The sequence below is a fragment of the Haliotis rufescens genome, unplaced genomic scaffold (assembly GCF_023055435.1).
Source record: "Haliotis rufescens isolate VD_foot unplaced genomic scaffold, xgHalRufe1.0.p SCAF_32, whole genome shotgun sequence".
In the NCBI taxonomy this organism is placed as follows: domain Eukaryota; kingdom Metazoa; phylum Mollusca; class Gastropoda; order Lepetellida; family Haliotidae; genus Haliotis; species Haliotis rufescens.
Window position 1 is genome coordinate 2925986 of NW_025964024.1, and position 15168 is coordinate 2941153.

General features: G+C 43.3%; 1 protein-coding gene across 1 annotated transcript in view; it reads left to right on the plus strand.

Annotated features, from left to right (window-relative positions):
• LOC124152091 (exportin-4-like) overlaps positions 1–15168 on the plus strand; it is a 37051-nt gene that overhangs the window by 7722 nt on the left and 14161 nt on the right. The window contains exons 4-17 of the mRNA XM_048380721.1: positions 242–383; positions 1506–1622; positions 2470–2626; positions 3698–3810; positions 5199–5356; positions 5860–6034; positions 6594–6776; positions 7384–7520; positions 8137–8285; positions 8970–9150; positions 10615–10774; positions 13073–13242; positions 13859–14033; positions 14774–14972. Coding sequence (XP_048236678.1) covers positions 242–383; positions 1506–1622; positions 2470–2626; positions 3698–3810; positions 5199–5356; positions 5860–6034; positions 6594–6776; positions 7384–7520; positions 8137–8285; positions 8970–9150; positions 10615–10774; positions 13073–13242; positions 13859–14033; positions 14774–14972 — 2216 coding nt within the window. The remainder of the gene's footprint in view (positions 1–241; positions 384–1505; positions 1623–2469; positions 2627–3697; positions 3811–5198; positions 5357–5859; positions 6035–6593; positions 6777–7383; positions 7521–8136; positions 8286–8969; positions 9151–10614; positions 10775–13072; positions 13243–13858; positions 14034–14773; positions 14973–15168) is intronic.

Here is a 15168-nt window from a genome sequence, read left to right on the forward strand (position 1 = left end):
TTGAGTGTTAGGGTATTTCATTGTTAGGGTATTTGAGTGTTAGGGTATTTGTGTGTCATGATATTTGAGTGTCATGGTATTTGAGTGTCATGGTATTTGAGTGTCATGATATTTGAATGTCATGATATTTGAATGTCATGATATTTGAATGTTACATTATTTGAGTGGTATTTGAGTGTTATAGTAATTGAATGTTGTGGTATTTGAGTGTAACTTATGGTATTTGAATGTTTTCTTTCAGCCTTCAGAGCTATGTGAGAGAGCAGATCCTTCAGACAGTCGCAGTCATCCTCAAACGTGGCACCCTCGACACCAAGGGCTCTGGCTGTGACAGCCTCTTTGCCGATGTTACCCAGCTTATAAGCAGTGGAAATGTTACCATGGTAACCATGTGATCCCAGACTTTCTTACATATGGCTGCATTTGTAATGATAACAGGACACAAGGGACTTCATATTTTATTTGGGTCATGCTCATTTCTGCATGTAGTAGACCATGCTTTTCTTATTTTTTGTTGACTTTAAAGCAACATTCACTGACAGTTTTAGTGTGGCATGAGATGTAACCCATAGCAACAGTCATGAAGACAAGAGAAATTTGAAATTGTTTGGTCGGATGACAATGTAGGCTAGTATGCTGGCCTGTGACTACTAACTTGTGTTGTGGACAAGTTAAAATCCACTGATGGTAATCTTCATTGCCTAGTAGCATTTGAGGGCTAGAATTCTGAACCAGTTCTCATTACTTAAATTTTGCTACAAATTTTAACTGAATAAAACTGACAGAAAATGTAAAACTGACAGAAAATAGTAAACTTTTTTGTCTCCTTCATGATGGACTGGCTACAAACTTTGACGTCTAGTGAAATAAGGTTATCTTGCCTAGTCTTTAAAACAAGAAATATTTGTGAGTGAGTTGGGTTTAACGCTGCTTTTGACATTATTCCATTTATATCATGGCGTGTCAGCTTAATGTGGGAGGAAATCCCGAAGTGATGCAGGTCTCAGACATTTACCTCCTCGTCGAAACACACTAGCATGGGTATAGTGCTGACAAACCTAGAAACATAATCGGGGCGAACCGGGATTCAAACCCACAATCATAGGTTTCTGGCGTGCCCAAGGGACGCAACTCTGCACAGCAAATCGCAAGGACCTTAGACAACTGGGCTACATTAGACTAACATCTAGTCTCTGAAATGAACATATCGTACATAAAAAAACAGTTGTTCAGTTATCCTAATAAAAAATATAATAAAAAGGAGCCCAGTGACTCTCTTCATTTTCCTGATACTGCAGTGATCTAGACTTGCCAAACATTATAGACTTGCATGGGCTGTATTTGATATATATTTGTATCAGGGTCTGTAAGACAGACTAGGGCTACATGTACCCCCAGAAATATTTATGGCTGCACATGTATACAGTATATATGTGCAGCCATGAATATTTCTTGTTTGTAGCAGCCAACATGGTAGATACACATGAATGTTTCCTGTCCCCCAGCAACTTGTGGCGTGCTCCATGCTCACAGCCCTCCTCAACGAATACTCCAGCTCAAGTAGGACCAGCAACGTCGGCTTCACATGGGAGTTCCACACGCGCTGTAAGAGAGCTTTTGAGGTACGTTGTCCGTATGCTTCAAACTTCGAGTACCACGTTATGATCAATTCTGATGTGACGTGAAAAACATTCCTTCGTGGAATCTGTTATCTCTCTTGATACAGTCTTTCACTGTGTCATGACCATAGGTCCATATACTGTCAATCTTGTCGTGGAGTCCCCGCCCACTACCTCCACCACCTTCACCACCACCTACTTCACCAACTACTTACTAGTCACCCCCCCACCACCACCCCCAACCAACCCCACATCCCATATCGAGCAACTGCCTCCACCATTGAGGCTTCCCACCATCCCATATCGAGCAACTACCTCCACCATTGAGGCTTCCCACCATCCCGTTTCGAGCCACCATCTCCATCAGTGAAGTTTCCACCATCCCGTAACGAGCCACCATCTCCATCAGTGAAGTTTCCACCATCCCATATCAAGCAACTACGTCCACCATTGAGGCTTCCCACCATCCTGTATCGAGCCACCACCTCCATCAGTGAAGTTTCCACCGTCCCATATCGAGCAACTACGTCCACCATTGAGGCTTCCCACCATCCCGTATCGAGCCACCATCTCCATCAGTGAAGTTTCCACCATCCCATATCAGGCAACTGCCTCCACCCATTGAGGCTTCCCACCATCCCGTTTCGAGCCACCACCCAAACCCATCACTTCACCTCCTCATCACCCAGCTTCTCCTCATCCCACTCTTCACCTCACCTCCCTGACACCCAACTCATCACCTCCCTGACACCCAACTCATCATTCCGGTCCTCAAGCAGCTCTTCATCGGACTCCACTCCTTTCCACTGTACATTGCATCCTTCACACCCATCTCTGCCTTCTATTGCAGGAGAAGGACCTGAAGAAGGTGTTTATGTTTTCCATGCAAGTGTTGAACGAGCTTAATGCACAGCCGACCCCCCTGACCCGCGAAGCCACTGCCGTCCTTAACCGTGTCCTCTCCATCACAGAGCAGGTCCTCAGCTGGGAATTCACACCTAAAACTCGTATCCTTCACAACACATGCTTGGCGATTGACTGGCAAAAAGTGCTGTCCATCAGCCTATTTCATCCTGTTTCTTAGCCTTACGTTACACCCAGTTTGACATATACCTTCTTAACACTTGTTTCAACTTTCACATGCATGTGACTCCTCAGGTCCAGCAGCTGCAAACGGTTCGACTGAATGTGATAAAATTTGGCAGTACAGTAAACAACAGTCATAACAAACTTAAAGGGACCACTAATTTTTGTTCGTTATAACCGTAGTTCATTATACTATATACAGCAAAGGGACGGGACCATAAAACAGTTCGTTATATCCGTCAGTTCATTATGAGCAAGTTCGTTATAAATGTAGTTTACTGTGCTTCCTTTGCCAGTCTGTTCTTGAGCTTTGTATTTCAACAAACTGACGAAAGTTCAGTAACAAACTAAATAACATATCATGCCAACACACCGATTTCCTCATGCTTGACCCTGCTAACTCTGTCATACGCTGACCATGTGGGAATTTGTCCAAATATCACCCTCTGGTTCTAGTCTGTCCCAGGAACCAGTGGTTGATATTATGAAGAACTCACATCAGTGGTTTCCTTTTTGAAACCGTAACCCCTTTTAAATTTTTAAGAATTTTCACACAAAAAATGTGCACATGAATGCAGCGATGGACTACATATCAATTCATAAAAAATAGCTGCCGATCGATCACCCATAGGAACTGTAAAACATATCAATATTTCCTCTATTACACGCTGGGTCTCTAGTAAAAGCTAGGTCTCTAATACACACCGGGTCAACGGCTATCACAATTAATAGACTGCCTAGCGTCTAATAGAGAAAATATGGTAGTATGTAGTATATATAGCATGTTTTTGGCGACGATATGAAGTTCTAGTCCATAACCCTGACAGCTTCGTTGGACTATAGCTGGAATATTGCTGACTGTGATGTAAAACAACTGACAAACATACATGTAGTATTTCACAAGCATTTACTAGTGTAGGCTGGTGGAAAGTGAGGCTGTCATGCTGTGGTTTTGTCAAACAATGGATGTTCAGTTCCTTCACCTTCGACAGTTATCAGAAAACATGTGGGGTGTTTTTCCATCAACCAGAACATCACCCTGAAGCCCAACGCATCATGGAGGGACACACTGCTGGACCCTACAGTACTGGGGCTGTTCTTCAAGGTAACAATGTCCCTCCCTATTGACCCTTCTACCCAAGGCTTTACCCCACAGTGCTGGGGCTGTTCTTCAAGGAAAGCAATGTCCCTCCCTATTGACCCTTCTACCCAAGGCTTTACTCCACAGTGCTGGGGCTGTTTTTCAAGGTAAGCAATGTCCCTCCCTGTTGACCCTTCTACCCAAGGCTTTACTCCACAGTGCTGGGGCTGTTCTTCAAGGTAAGCAATGTCCCTCCCTATTGACCCTTCTACCCAAGGCTTTACGCCACAGTGCTGGGGCTGTTCTTCAAGGTAAGCAATGTCCCTCCCTATTGACCCTTCTACCCAAGGCTTTACCCCACAGTGCTGGGGCTGTTCTTCAAGGTAAGCAATGTCCCTCCCTATTGACCCTTCTACCCAAGGCTTTACTCCACAGTACTGGGGCTGTTCTTCAAGGTAAGCAATGTCCCTCCCTATTGACCCTTCTACCCAAGGCTTTACCCCACAGTGCTGGGGCTGTTCTTCAAGGTAAGCAATGTCCCTCCCTATTGACCCTTCTACCCAAGGCTTTACCCCACAGTGCTGGGGCTGTTCTTCAAGGAAAGCAATGTCCCTCCCTATTGACCCTTCTACCCAAGGCTTTACTCCACAGTGCTGGGGCTGTTCTTCAAGGTAAGCAATGTCCCTCCCTATTGACCCTTCTACCCAAGGCTTTACTCCACAGTGCTGGGGCTGTTTTTCAAGGTAAGCAATGTCCCTCCCTATTGACCCTTCTACCCAAGGCTTTACCCCACAGTGCTGGGGCTGTTTTTTAAGGTAAGCAATGTCCCTCCCTATTGATCCTTCTACCCAAGGCGTTACCCCACAGTACTGGGGCTGTTCTTAAAGGTAAGCATTGTCCCTCCCTATTGACCCTTCTTCCCAAGGCTTTACTCCACAGTGCTGGGGCTGTTCTTCAAGGTAAGCAATGTCCCTCTGAAGCGAATTGGTTGATAGGGTGTCATTACACCCCAGCTGCATTGATTGTTGCTCACAATATCAATCATTGGATTGTCAAGACCAGTCTGCTGTCTTATAACTGGATTATTGCTGAGCGTGTGCCGTAAAAAAACAAAAAAATTGATACAACTGAAACTATGTTTTACTTACTTACTCATGCCATCACACACTCAAGACTTGGGAACACTTGTTGCCCAGTGGTCTAAGCCAGCACAATTTGCTGTGCGGAGTTGCATCCCCTTTGTGTGCCAGGCTCCAGTGACCATGGCTTCCTATCCCTGATTTATGCCCTCAATTTGTTCACATCTAATATCTGCATTGCTATTTTGCTTCCACATTTGGCTGACTCTTTATTTCATGTGTTAATTTTTTCTCCTTTTAAGAAACTTGACCCTTTCCTTGTTTATATTTCAGATCTATGACAAGGTTCGGCACAATTCTGAAATGGCCCATCATGCCTCACAGTGCCTCAGTCAGCTTGCATCGCTCAATGGCCAAATCTTCAGTGATGACAAGGCCAAGATCCAGTACCTCACCAGCTATATCGATGGCTTCCTACAGCTTCTCACAGGGTAGGGAAAAACTAGATGCACCGGGATCACCAAGTTGACAGAGAGTGAAATCATTGTTAACAGTCGGACCATGGGTCGCCTGTAGCCCGGAGAGATAGATTGACTTCTCCAGGGTTGGACACACCCGACTTGACCTTATTACTGTCTGTCCACACCATGGCAACAGAAAGCAAAGATACCACTTGCATGTTATGTACATAATGTGTATAATAAGAAGTATAAACAGAAGCATTTGTCATGAGACCGTTAAGCAACGGCAGTAGCATTCATGGGGTAAAGATATTGCAGTGATAATGGTGTCTCTAGTTATTTGTCACACAATTTCAGTTCAGGATTGGGTAAAGTTCCGATCAGTCACATTTGGCTTTTTGTACAGAGATTTAGATTACTCAGGCAGCTTCGTACAGATTGCACTGTACATCAATACATGCTGCCCAGATATAGATATTGGTGATAGTTCCAACAATGATGTTAATTCTATCGTTTATCGATTGTGTGTGCAGACTGGGTCTTCAAGATTTCGAGCACCTTGGTATTTCCAACTGCTTCAAGAACCTGGCTATGATGTTCCCGCTGGCATGCTTCATGGAACTGCCGATGCTGCACTTCCGGGCCTTCGTTGATCACATGACCAGACTGACATGCTCAATGGGGAAGGAGGCAGCCAAGGAAGAGGCGGTATGTCATGTGAAGTTTGTCTTTGATTCTTTAGTTTTTAAGTTGCCATTTGTTGGAACTAATGTTTAATATTCTGTGTTTTGTTTTGAAGTCTGGTTAAGAAAAAGTCCCCATGAATTTCATTTCCTCATGCTTGAGCCGATATATGTGCATCTCACCATTCACCTTCTTGTTCATTGGGACCGCCTCCGTGGTCTAATTGTAGAGCATCCGCCCGGAGAGCGGAAGGTCCGGGGTTCGATCCCCGGCTGCATCATACCAAAAGACATTTAAAGATGGTACTCTTAACCCTGTCTGGCGCTCGGCATTAAGGGGCTAAAACAAGGACTGGTCGGCTCAGAGTCGGTATACTGTGTATACTGAGTGGGATATTCATGTTAAACTGCGGCATGGTATCTCAGTGAGCTAGCACTATTAATCGGCATCAGTCCGGACTAGTACAAGCAGCCATACACACATGCACACGTACATGCACGTCGCTATATAAGTGCAATAATCTTGGACGTGACGTTAAACCCCATTTCACCTCACCTCACCTCTTGTTCATCGGCTGTTCTAGATGGATCGGGATGACACAATCCACATGGAGGCATACGAGAAGATGCTGGACACCTGGATGCAGTTTGCCACCAACGTCAAGTCCTTCCCAGAAGGTGCACTCAAGCCACACGCCACAGAAATCTTCAACTCCTATGTCCAGTGTCACATCAGTTCCCCCGAGGGGATCCGCACACAGCTGATGGTCAGTAATACACATGGGTGGTCAGTCCGACTACAGTATGTTTGTGGGGTATAACATTACACCGTACTTTGTTCGAAATAACCGTCTGCCAATAGACCTGTGGCTGGTAGATCTTGTGTTGGGCCCATAGTTTCAAATTTGTATGGGTCCTTATTGGCTGGGCCCGTGAAGATCTGGGGTAGAATAGGTCTTCAGCAACCCATGCTTGCCATAAAAGGCAACTATGCTTGTCGTAAAAGGCGACTAATAGGATCTGGTGGTCAGGCTTGCTGACTTGGTTGATGCATGTCATCGGTCCCAATTGCGTGGATCGATGCTCATGTTGTCAATCACTGGATTGTCTGGTCCAGACTCGATTATTTACAGGCCGCCGTCATATAGCTGGAATATTGCTGAGTGCGGCATTAAACAACAAACCAAACCAACCTAAACCTTATGGGCTGCATTGAATTTATGAATTGATTTATTTATCACTGTAAGCTTCATCTTTTTGTTAAATGATGTCCGGAAGTGTTTAATATAGGCCTGCAGCTTTTAAAGTCTCTGGGTCGTGATGGCAGCTTGGTAATTTATTCTATTTCAAACAGTGCTCGTTACAACATTTCAGAATGGAAGTGCTTCAGCTCATGATGAGGAGATTGATGAGACAGAGGAGGATGACCGGGACAAGTTTTCAGACCAACTCTGTTGTATCGGTGCCCTTGCCCGGATTGTACCTGAACACACCATCCCCCTCCTTGCAAAGTGAGTGTCATAGCCATGAGCAGGAATTAGCATTGTCAACATCCCAGCATACTTAGCGTAGTGTGTGATCTTGTTTTTACTACCGGGGGCACGGGTGGCCCAGTCGTCTAAGGGGCCACGATTCACTGTGCAGAGTTGGCCCCTTGGGCACGCCAGAAAACTATGATTGTTGGATCGAATCCGGTTTGCTCCAATTATGTTTCTAGGTTTGTCAGCACCATACCCGTGCTTGTGGGTTTCACCGAAGTGGTAAACGTCCGTGACCTGCATCACTTCGGGCTTTCCTCCCACATTAAGCTGACATGCCGCGATATAACTGGAATAATGTTAAAAGCGGCATTAAACTCACTCACACTATTTTCACTACCAAGTTGTTTAGTGGACCTGTGGAATTGAATTGTTTCCCATTAGCGTAAGATTTGTTGTAAGATTAACTAAACCAAAAATGTTTTGAGAGATATTTTTAGGAAATTGTGTGCCCAGTCTTCGCTACAAAAAAATGTTCCCCAAAATATTCATGATCTTTAATTATATTTTTAGCAGTATATATGATTTGATTATTTTTATGAATAAACAAAAAAATCAGTGAATTTAGTGAGTAATTGCTTTGTTACAGAGTTTTGGAGGACCGTATTGGTCGGTTACATGGCCAGTTACAGCGGTTACAGCAACAGAGGCTGAACTCTGGCAACCACAACGCATCCCTAGACATGTCTGTACTCAACTGTCTGCATGAAGATATTCATTGGCTCATCCTCATATCAGGTACTGCTCTATCAGAGTGTATATATATATATATATATATATATATATATATATATATATATATATATATATATATATATATATATAACCCAGTCTGGGCCAGACAAACAGGTGACTGAAAGCATGAGCATCATACGATGACAGACATCAGACAAGTAGCCGAGTCTGACTACCAATCCCCAGTTCAGTCTGCTGTATTGACATGCCTGTGATGCTATGGAATCTGCACAGGGTTCTCATGTTAACAAAAGGGATGGCAATGTGGTTAAAGCTGTGTCTAAAGAAGGGGAGATTAACTACTATTAAGTATTAATAAAGCAAAAAATCCACAGGGATTTATGAGGGGGCAGACAAATGAGAGGGGGGTCTAATCGTGATATTGTTCAAAATTTTATCTTTTTTACTATTACTATTGTAAATTCTGAGGAGTCCGGAAATATAAAATTCAAATTGGGAAAGTTCACTGTCATTTGCTACTGTCTCTGGGCCAAATGTCGGCCTCTGAGCAGGTCTAGAGAAACCCCCATGTACAGGATTGCAGGAGGAAAGCATTATATTACAGGGTAGTGGGTCGTGTGTCAACAGGAATTAACAGTTAGATTAGGAGCTGTTTTTTGTACAGTCAATCCTGTCATATACAAGTTTATTGGAAACTTTTGATGTGACCGTGCTCTCCCACTTCAGCACATGTCCTGACCGAAGAGTCTGAAGGCGAGACCCCCATGATTCCGTCCGATGTCATGAACTACTCCATCAGCCAGTCACAGAACGTCAACGTCCAGACCACGCTGCAGGTCCTGGCATCACCGGGGGAGACCCTCAACAGCATCCCAGGAAGTGACCAGAGCACAGACTGGGTGGTCAGGTAACCAAAGCTGCCTCATCCTCAGTGTCATCAAGTGCTACATTTTAAGTTCTGATGTTATTAAAAAATAATTAGGCATTCAACAACAGCCACTAGCCAATCCATGTTCATATATGCATAGCCTGGCCTTAAAGCTGCAATAAAATCGCCAGATCTGTATAGCTGAGCCAGCTCCAGTTCCGAGAACAGGAAGTGAAACACCAATCACAGTTCAGCACCAAATGTCACGAATTTGAAAATATTTTTGGACACATTCAGCGTTAAAAACAACAACCTAGGATTAGATAATGAAAAATAAGGACATGTTAGTTATTGGATGGATTTATATTTAAAAAACATATAAATCGTGCTCAATATCATCCAAAAACAGTTGCCAAGTTTCTCTCTGCACATTCTATCTTCTCCATGAAAGTGGCTGTCGGAACAACTGATTCTGATGTGGTAGGGTGGAACCTTTAGGGGCCACACTGCCAACAAGTAGATTCTTTGTGAATTAGGTTTTGAAAGATCATCATTAGCATGGGTGTAAGGAAATGAGGGCTTCACGTAAACAACAACGAAGGAAGACATCTCAATGGGTAGGATTTGTGGTATGTTGCTTCAGAAATTATGTCCCTTGATCTTAACGACCCAGGTCAATATTCTTCTCAAAAGAAATTAAAGAACAACCGATTTTTTCATATTACTATAGTTGATCAGTCAGTATTGTGATCCCTCACTACAACACTACCTATGGGGTAAAACAGATTGATTAGCGTTATAGACGATCAACCCGGGTAGAAGACCAACGCAACAGTACATGCTCAGTCCATCATGTGATCTACATCGCAATAGCCTCGCGCATTGCATATCAGAGTTTGATAAAATATTAGAATGTAGTTGTTGTTTATGATTCATAGTGTAAAAAAAGACATGTATATTTATGATAACCTGTCTCTTGGATTCAATGTGGATTTCTGTGATCATGAAATCGCTTCTGTACCTTTACAAATAGTCACATTGTATTAAAACAAGTATCTATGACTTCAGTACTGTAAATCTTGAAATGAATGCGTCTCCAAAATAATATGATTACCGACCCCTAGCCCCAAATGCGACTCAATATTAATGCGAATTCCCCCCCCCCCCCCCTCCCCAGTGGGATGACACATATCCTTACCTTAATCCAATGTTACCTTAATTCAATCAAACAGCAGATAGCACCGCTTATTAGTGCTGAGAAGAGCACTATCGTAAAAACAATAAACTGTGATGTGGAATATAGTTGTTTGTTTATATTCAAGTTGGTATTTCCGCTATCCAAAGTGTGCAGTAATTCCGTCTTATTGTTGATAGTCAAAGTGGAGACATAAACATGATAAATGTGTAGTTGAGTTAATGTGAGCAAGGACAACTTGCATTTTTTGCACTTTATTCACGCTCGCTTTAATTTCAAGATATACAGTATTTCCATTATGTGGTCAGGCTGATTGCTGGGATGTTTCGACTGTGTGAGGTGGAAACTCGAGCGACGGACGTCAAGTTGGGCGACTGCCTAAGCCCGGAGGTTGGTCGTTCGACCATGTGGTTCCTGCGGCGGTGGATCCACTCCTACCTCCTCCCCGACGAGAACTACTACTCCCAGGTGAGTCACACACTCAACCCTCACTGTACACAGGTAGGAACATCTAGACATTCTAAAACCTGACAATTAGTAGTCTGATGCCTTGATATGAAAATGTTCATCTGCCATGTTTCCACTTTCTGCGATCTTCAATCTGATTGGTCCTGCTGTTGCAGGTCTCCTCCCCTCAGTCCCCACCTCCCTCTCGCCCCGCCTGTGTGAGTACACCACACTGTTCTATTGTTGTACTAACCTTCAGATTACAACTTGGGTTCTCAGGCAGCCATTAGGAAGATTTCGTGTTGGCAAGGGGTGGTCCGTGTTTCATGGAGCACGCCACAGAGGGTATGAAGCAGAATGCCTGGGAACCAAGGCTGTTTATTTTGCTATCGTTGTTTTTGTATTGAAGGTGCAAGATCTAATCTGTAATTAGCACTCACACCTTTTTACTGTTATGGCAGGTAAAAAGTAAACAGGTCTGGTATTGGGGTCCAGATAAACAATGAACAATTTTTTTATTACCAGATATTATAATAATAGGATTAAATTGCATACTTCAGTTCGGATTTATTGACTGGTATTTCCGGTGTTACGTGATCGCGGTGATCAGCTGATAATGTTTTCTGAGATGGGGGAAAACATCGTGTCATTGGAAAACTTGAGTTTATTGAAAATGTTAGTAAATTTTGGGAGCCATGCTTTACCGCTCGCTATAACCGAGTTAGCGCTATATTGAAGCGTGCAATAACGAGGGAACACTGAACGCAACAACTTGTAATGTGTGTGAAAAGTCGTACTAAAATACGCTATTTGAAGGGGGCGTGGCCTAAATGCAAATGTCCAATGGGGATTTTAAATTTTCCGGATCCCTGTCTTGGACATGTACTTTTAATCGTGCTAATGGTGAAAAGGTATCGCATCTTTACAATGGGTGATGTGTTATAACGGATCTGTTGTTTCTGTTCTCTTAAATCTGTTTGAGCAAGTTATATCACCCGATACTGTTACACAAAGTACTGGGTAATATTTTCAATATTTGGTCTTTTTTCCCCCAATATATTATAAGAAAAGTATCACTTAGAAGTCGGATCTTGCACCTTTAAGGCAGTTTTCATTGTATTTGTTATTGTCAAACATAACTGAAAAAAGCATTTTTGTTACCTGTTGAAATGTTGCAGATAGGGCAGGCATAAAAATGTTTTGCTATGCCTTACCTCAACCGATACTGTTACTATGAAAGAACTACCAGAGTTTCTTGGACTTAAACGTTCATGTTTGAAAAAGATTTAGCTTCAGTGTGTCTTTGTGATACTAGTATGTGTAAAGAATGAGTAAATTCTGTATACCCGGAAACTGAACAAAGATCAACTCTTGAACGATGTTCCACAAATCGGTCGTGGTGCTAAGGCGATCTTAACGCCCAATAATTGGCTTACGACAGTTGTAGCATGAAGATCACTGTGTGGAGCGAGGCCCTGCTGTCAGTCCTTCATGCATGTATGTTTGTCCGTTTCTGTGACATATGTTTAACATTGGCAGGTAACGAGGGAACACTGTTTGTCAGACAACTAATTGTCAGTTGCACAATGGACGAGGCACTAATTTTAGGCTGTGTATATTGTTAGCAGTTCAGTGTTCACATTTACACAAGTTTAGAAGTTATTTGTTGGGCACCATTTATTCCCACAGTTTACTAACAATTTTAAAATCTCAGAATACCAAAACTAGCCGTAATTACCATATTAAAGTTCAGTGCATCTTGCATACAGTTGCTTGTTAGACATTCTCAGAGTAGCATTTTGAATCAGCGTCAATGACAAGAAAGGCACCATTCAAGTTTCGTTATGGTTGATTTAAACATAGGGTACATAAAGGGACAACCTCGGGTAAAATAGATCCGGGATAGAATAGGTCTTCAGCAACCCATGCTTGCTGTAAGAGGTGACTATGCTTGTTGTAAGAGGCGACTATGCTTGTTGTAAGACTTGCTGACTTGGTTGATGAATGTCATCGTATCCCAATTGCGTAGATCAATGCTCATGATGTCAATCACTAATTTTCTGGTCCAGACTTGATTATGTACAGGCCACCTTCATAGCTGGAATATTGCTGTGTGTGGTGTTAAACAACAAACAAACAAACAAAACAAGTCACATCAACTGACCTTCTCAGTTTTGTGTGTTAGGTGTGAATGTGAAAATGGGTAATTACCCCTCACCAATATCTATATGAAGATCTGTGATTCTGGTCACTTTAGGCACTGTAAGCCTGGTGTCAGATTCCACCAGCCTGTAGCATCAAGTGCTGTATGTGTTGTAGATGAGCATGGCGCTGTCAGCAGCCTTTGGCCGTGACACTGACGGAGCACAGTGGACTATTTCCTTCCTGCTGCAGAAGACCATCAACAACCTCAACATCTGGAGCAGTGAAGAGTCCCTGCTCAAGGATACGATGGAGATGTTCTCAGCGCTGGTGGAGACAAAGGCCAGGTACACTGATCATTATCGGCTTCATCTAATGCCTTTAACATTTTGATATTTTTTCACATTTTCTACTTATGATCCTTCAGACTTGCCGCCCACATCAAGCTGACATGCTGTGATATACTAGCAACTGAAACTGCTCTCACTCTCACTCACTCACTCACTCACGCATGCACGCATGCACGCACGCACGCACGCACGCACCCACGCACGCACCCACCCACGCATGCACGCACGCACGCACCCACCTACCCACGCATCCACGCATGCACCCACCCACGCACTCACCCATGCACGCATCCACGTATCCACGCACCCACTCATCCATGCACCCACGCGTGCACTCATTCACTCTACATATGATGTATTTAATCAATCATTACAAATCCTTACTGTAATTCTGCATGATCATGATGATGTTTATTATTCTTCTTTATATAGTTGGGCAAATAAAAATAAATTGAACTCCTTTTCTTTTCAATTCTTTTTCAAAATATAATGTGTCCTCTACATAATAATATTTGATGAAAACTATTCTAAGTAGGTAGGACCAGCAGTTGGTTTTCAATCATCACGGACATGTCAAGATTGTATCAGCAAATCCCGAAGTCTGTGTTTTCAGGGCGTCATACGTGATCAAGGTGGAGAACCTATGGCATCTGGCGCGGATGGAGGCCAACAATGATGCTGTTATCGATGGCCTGCCATCTTCTGTCCGCCGCCTCATGATGAAGGCTCTCGTACTGGCGGGAGTTGGATTCAGGGAGGACTCCAACAAGGAGGAGTATTGGAAACTGGTAGGGGTTGCACAAACCTGCTCTCTGAGTTGGAAATTAATAATTGCCAGAATCGTACAATAGACTTAACTTTTAGTAGAGATTTTATGATTATGGAATTGTTTTTGTTGCCTTTATTTACAACAGCTATATGCCTTCAAAGAAACTCCCGCCTTCATTGACTAGTGGTAGAGAGAGGAAGGTCCGGGGTTCGATCCCCGGCTGTGTCATACCAAAAGATGTTAAAAGATGGTACTTGTTGTTACCCTGCCTGGTGCTCAGCAGTTAGGGGCTAAAACAAGGACTGGTCTGTTCGGAGTCAGTATACTGTGTCTAAGTGGGGTATTCATGTTAAACTGCGGCATGGTATATCAGTGGGCTAGCACTATAAATCGGCATCAGTCCGGACTAGCACAAGCAGCAATACACACATGCATGCATACATGCTATATAAGTGCAATAATCTTGGATGCGACGTTAAACCCCATGTCACCTCACCGCACCCACTGCTAAACAGTTGAGGCTTGGTTTTATGACTGTTTGATGGTGATTCACAGGCACATGCTTGTGATTTTAGTCAGAATCGACTCTAGTTTTAGTTGAGATTTTCTTATAAATTATGGAAGTGTCTTTTGTTGCTTTCATTTGAAACAGATCTATTCTTTCAAAGACAACCACACTGTCTAACCAGGTGAGCTTCTGTACTGGTGATGCAGTTGGTATGAAGATAACAGATAATGATGAAACGTTGACTGTCCCAGGTGCTGCAGTCTGTCCACGACCGCTTCTATGCCCTGGTGTGTCAGGAGCACTTTGCAGACAAGAAGGTTACGTGTAAGAATGCTGTGATGGGCATCCTCGACGTGCTGCTGGGGATAGCCCAGGGTTCCAGACTCATCAACCTGGACCGCATCTTCCTCTTCCTCTCACCCCTCCTAGCGGAGAGTGTCAAGTTGCTGGGTGAGTCACAGAGTAGAAGGAAGTGTCCTTCTGCCTTCAGCTTGTGACGATGTTCATACAATGTTTGTCTCTAAGTCATAATAAATTAACATCAAGTACAAGAAATCAAAATGTCCGACACGACAAACGTGACGGGAGAGATTTCTGAAGTTTTCTGCGTTATACAAAAAACAAACTTAAACTTATGAACTTCAGT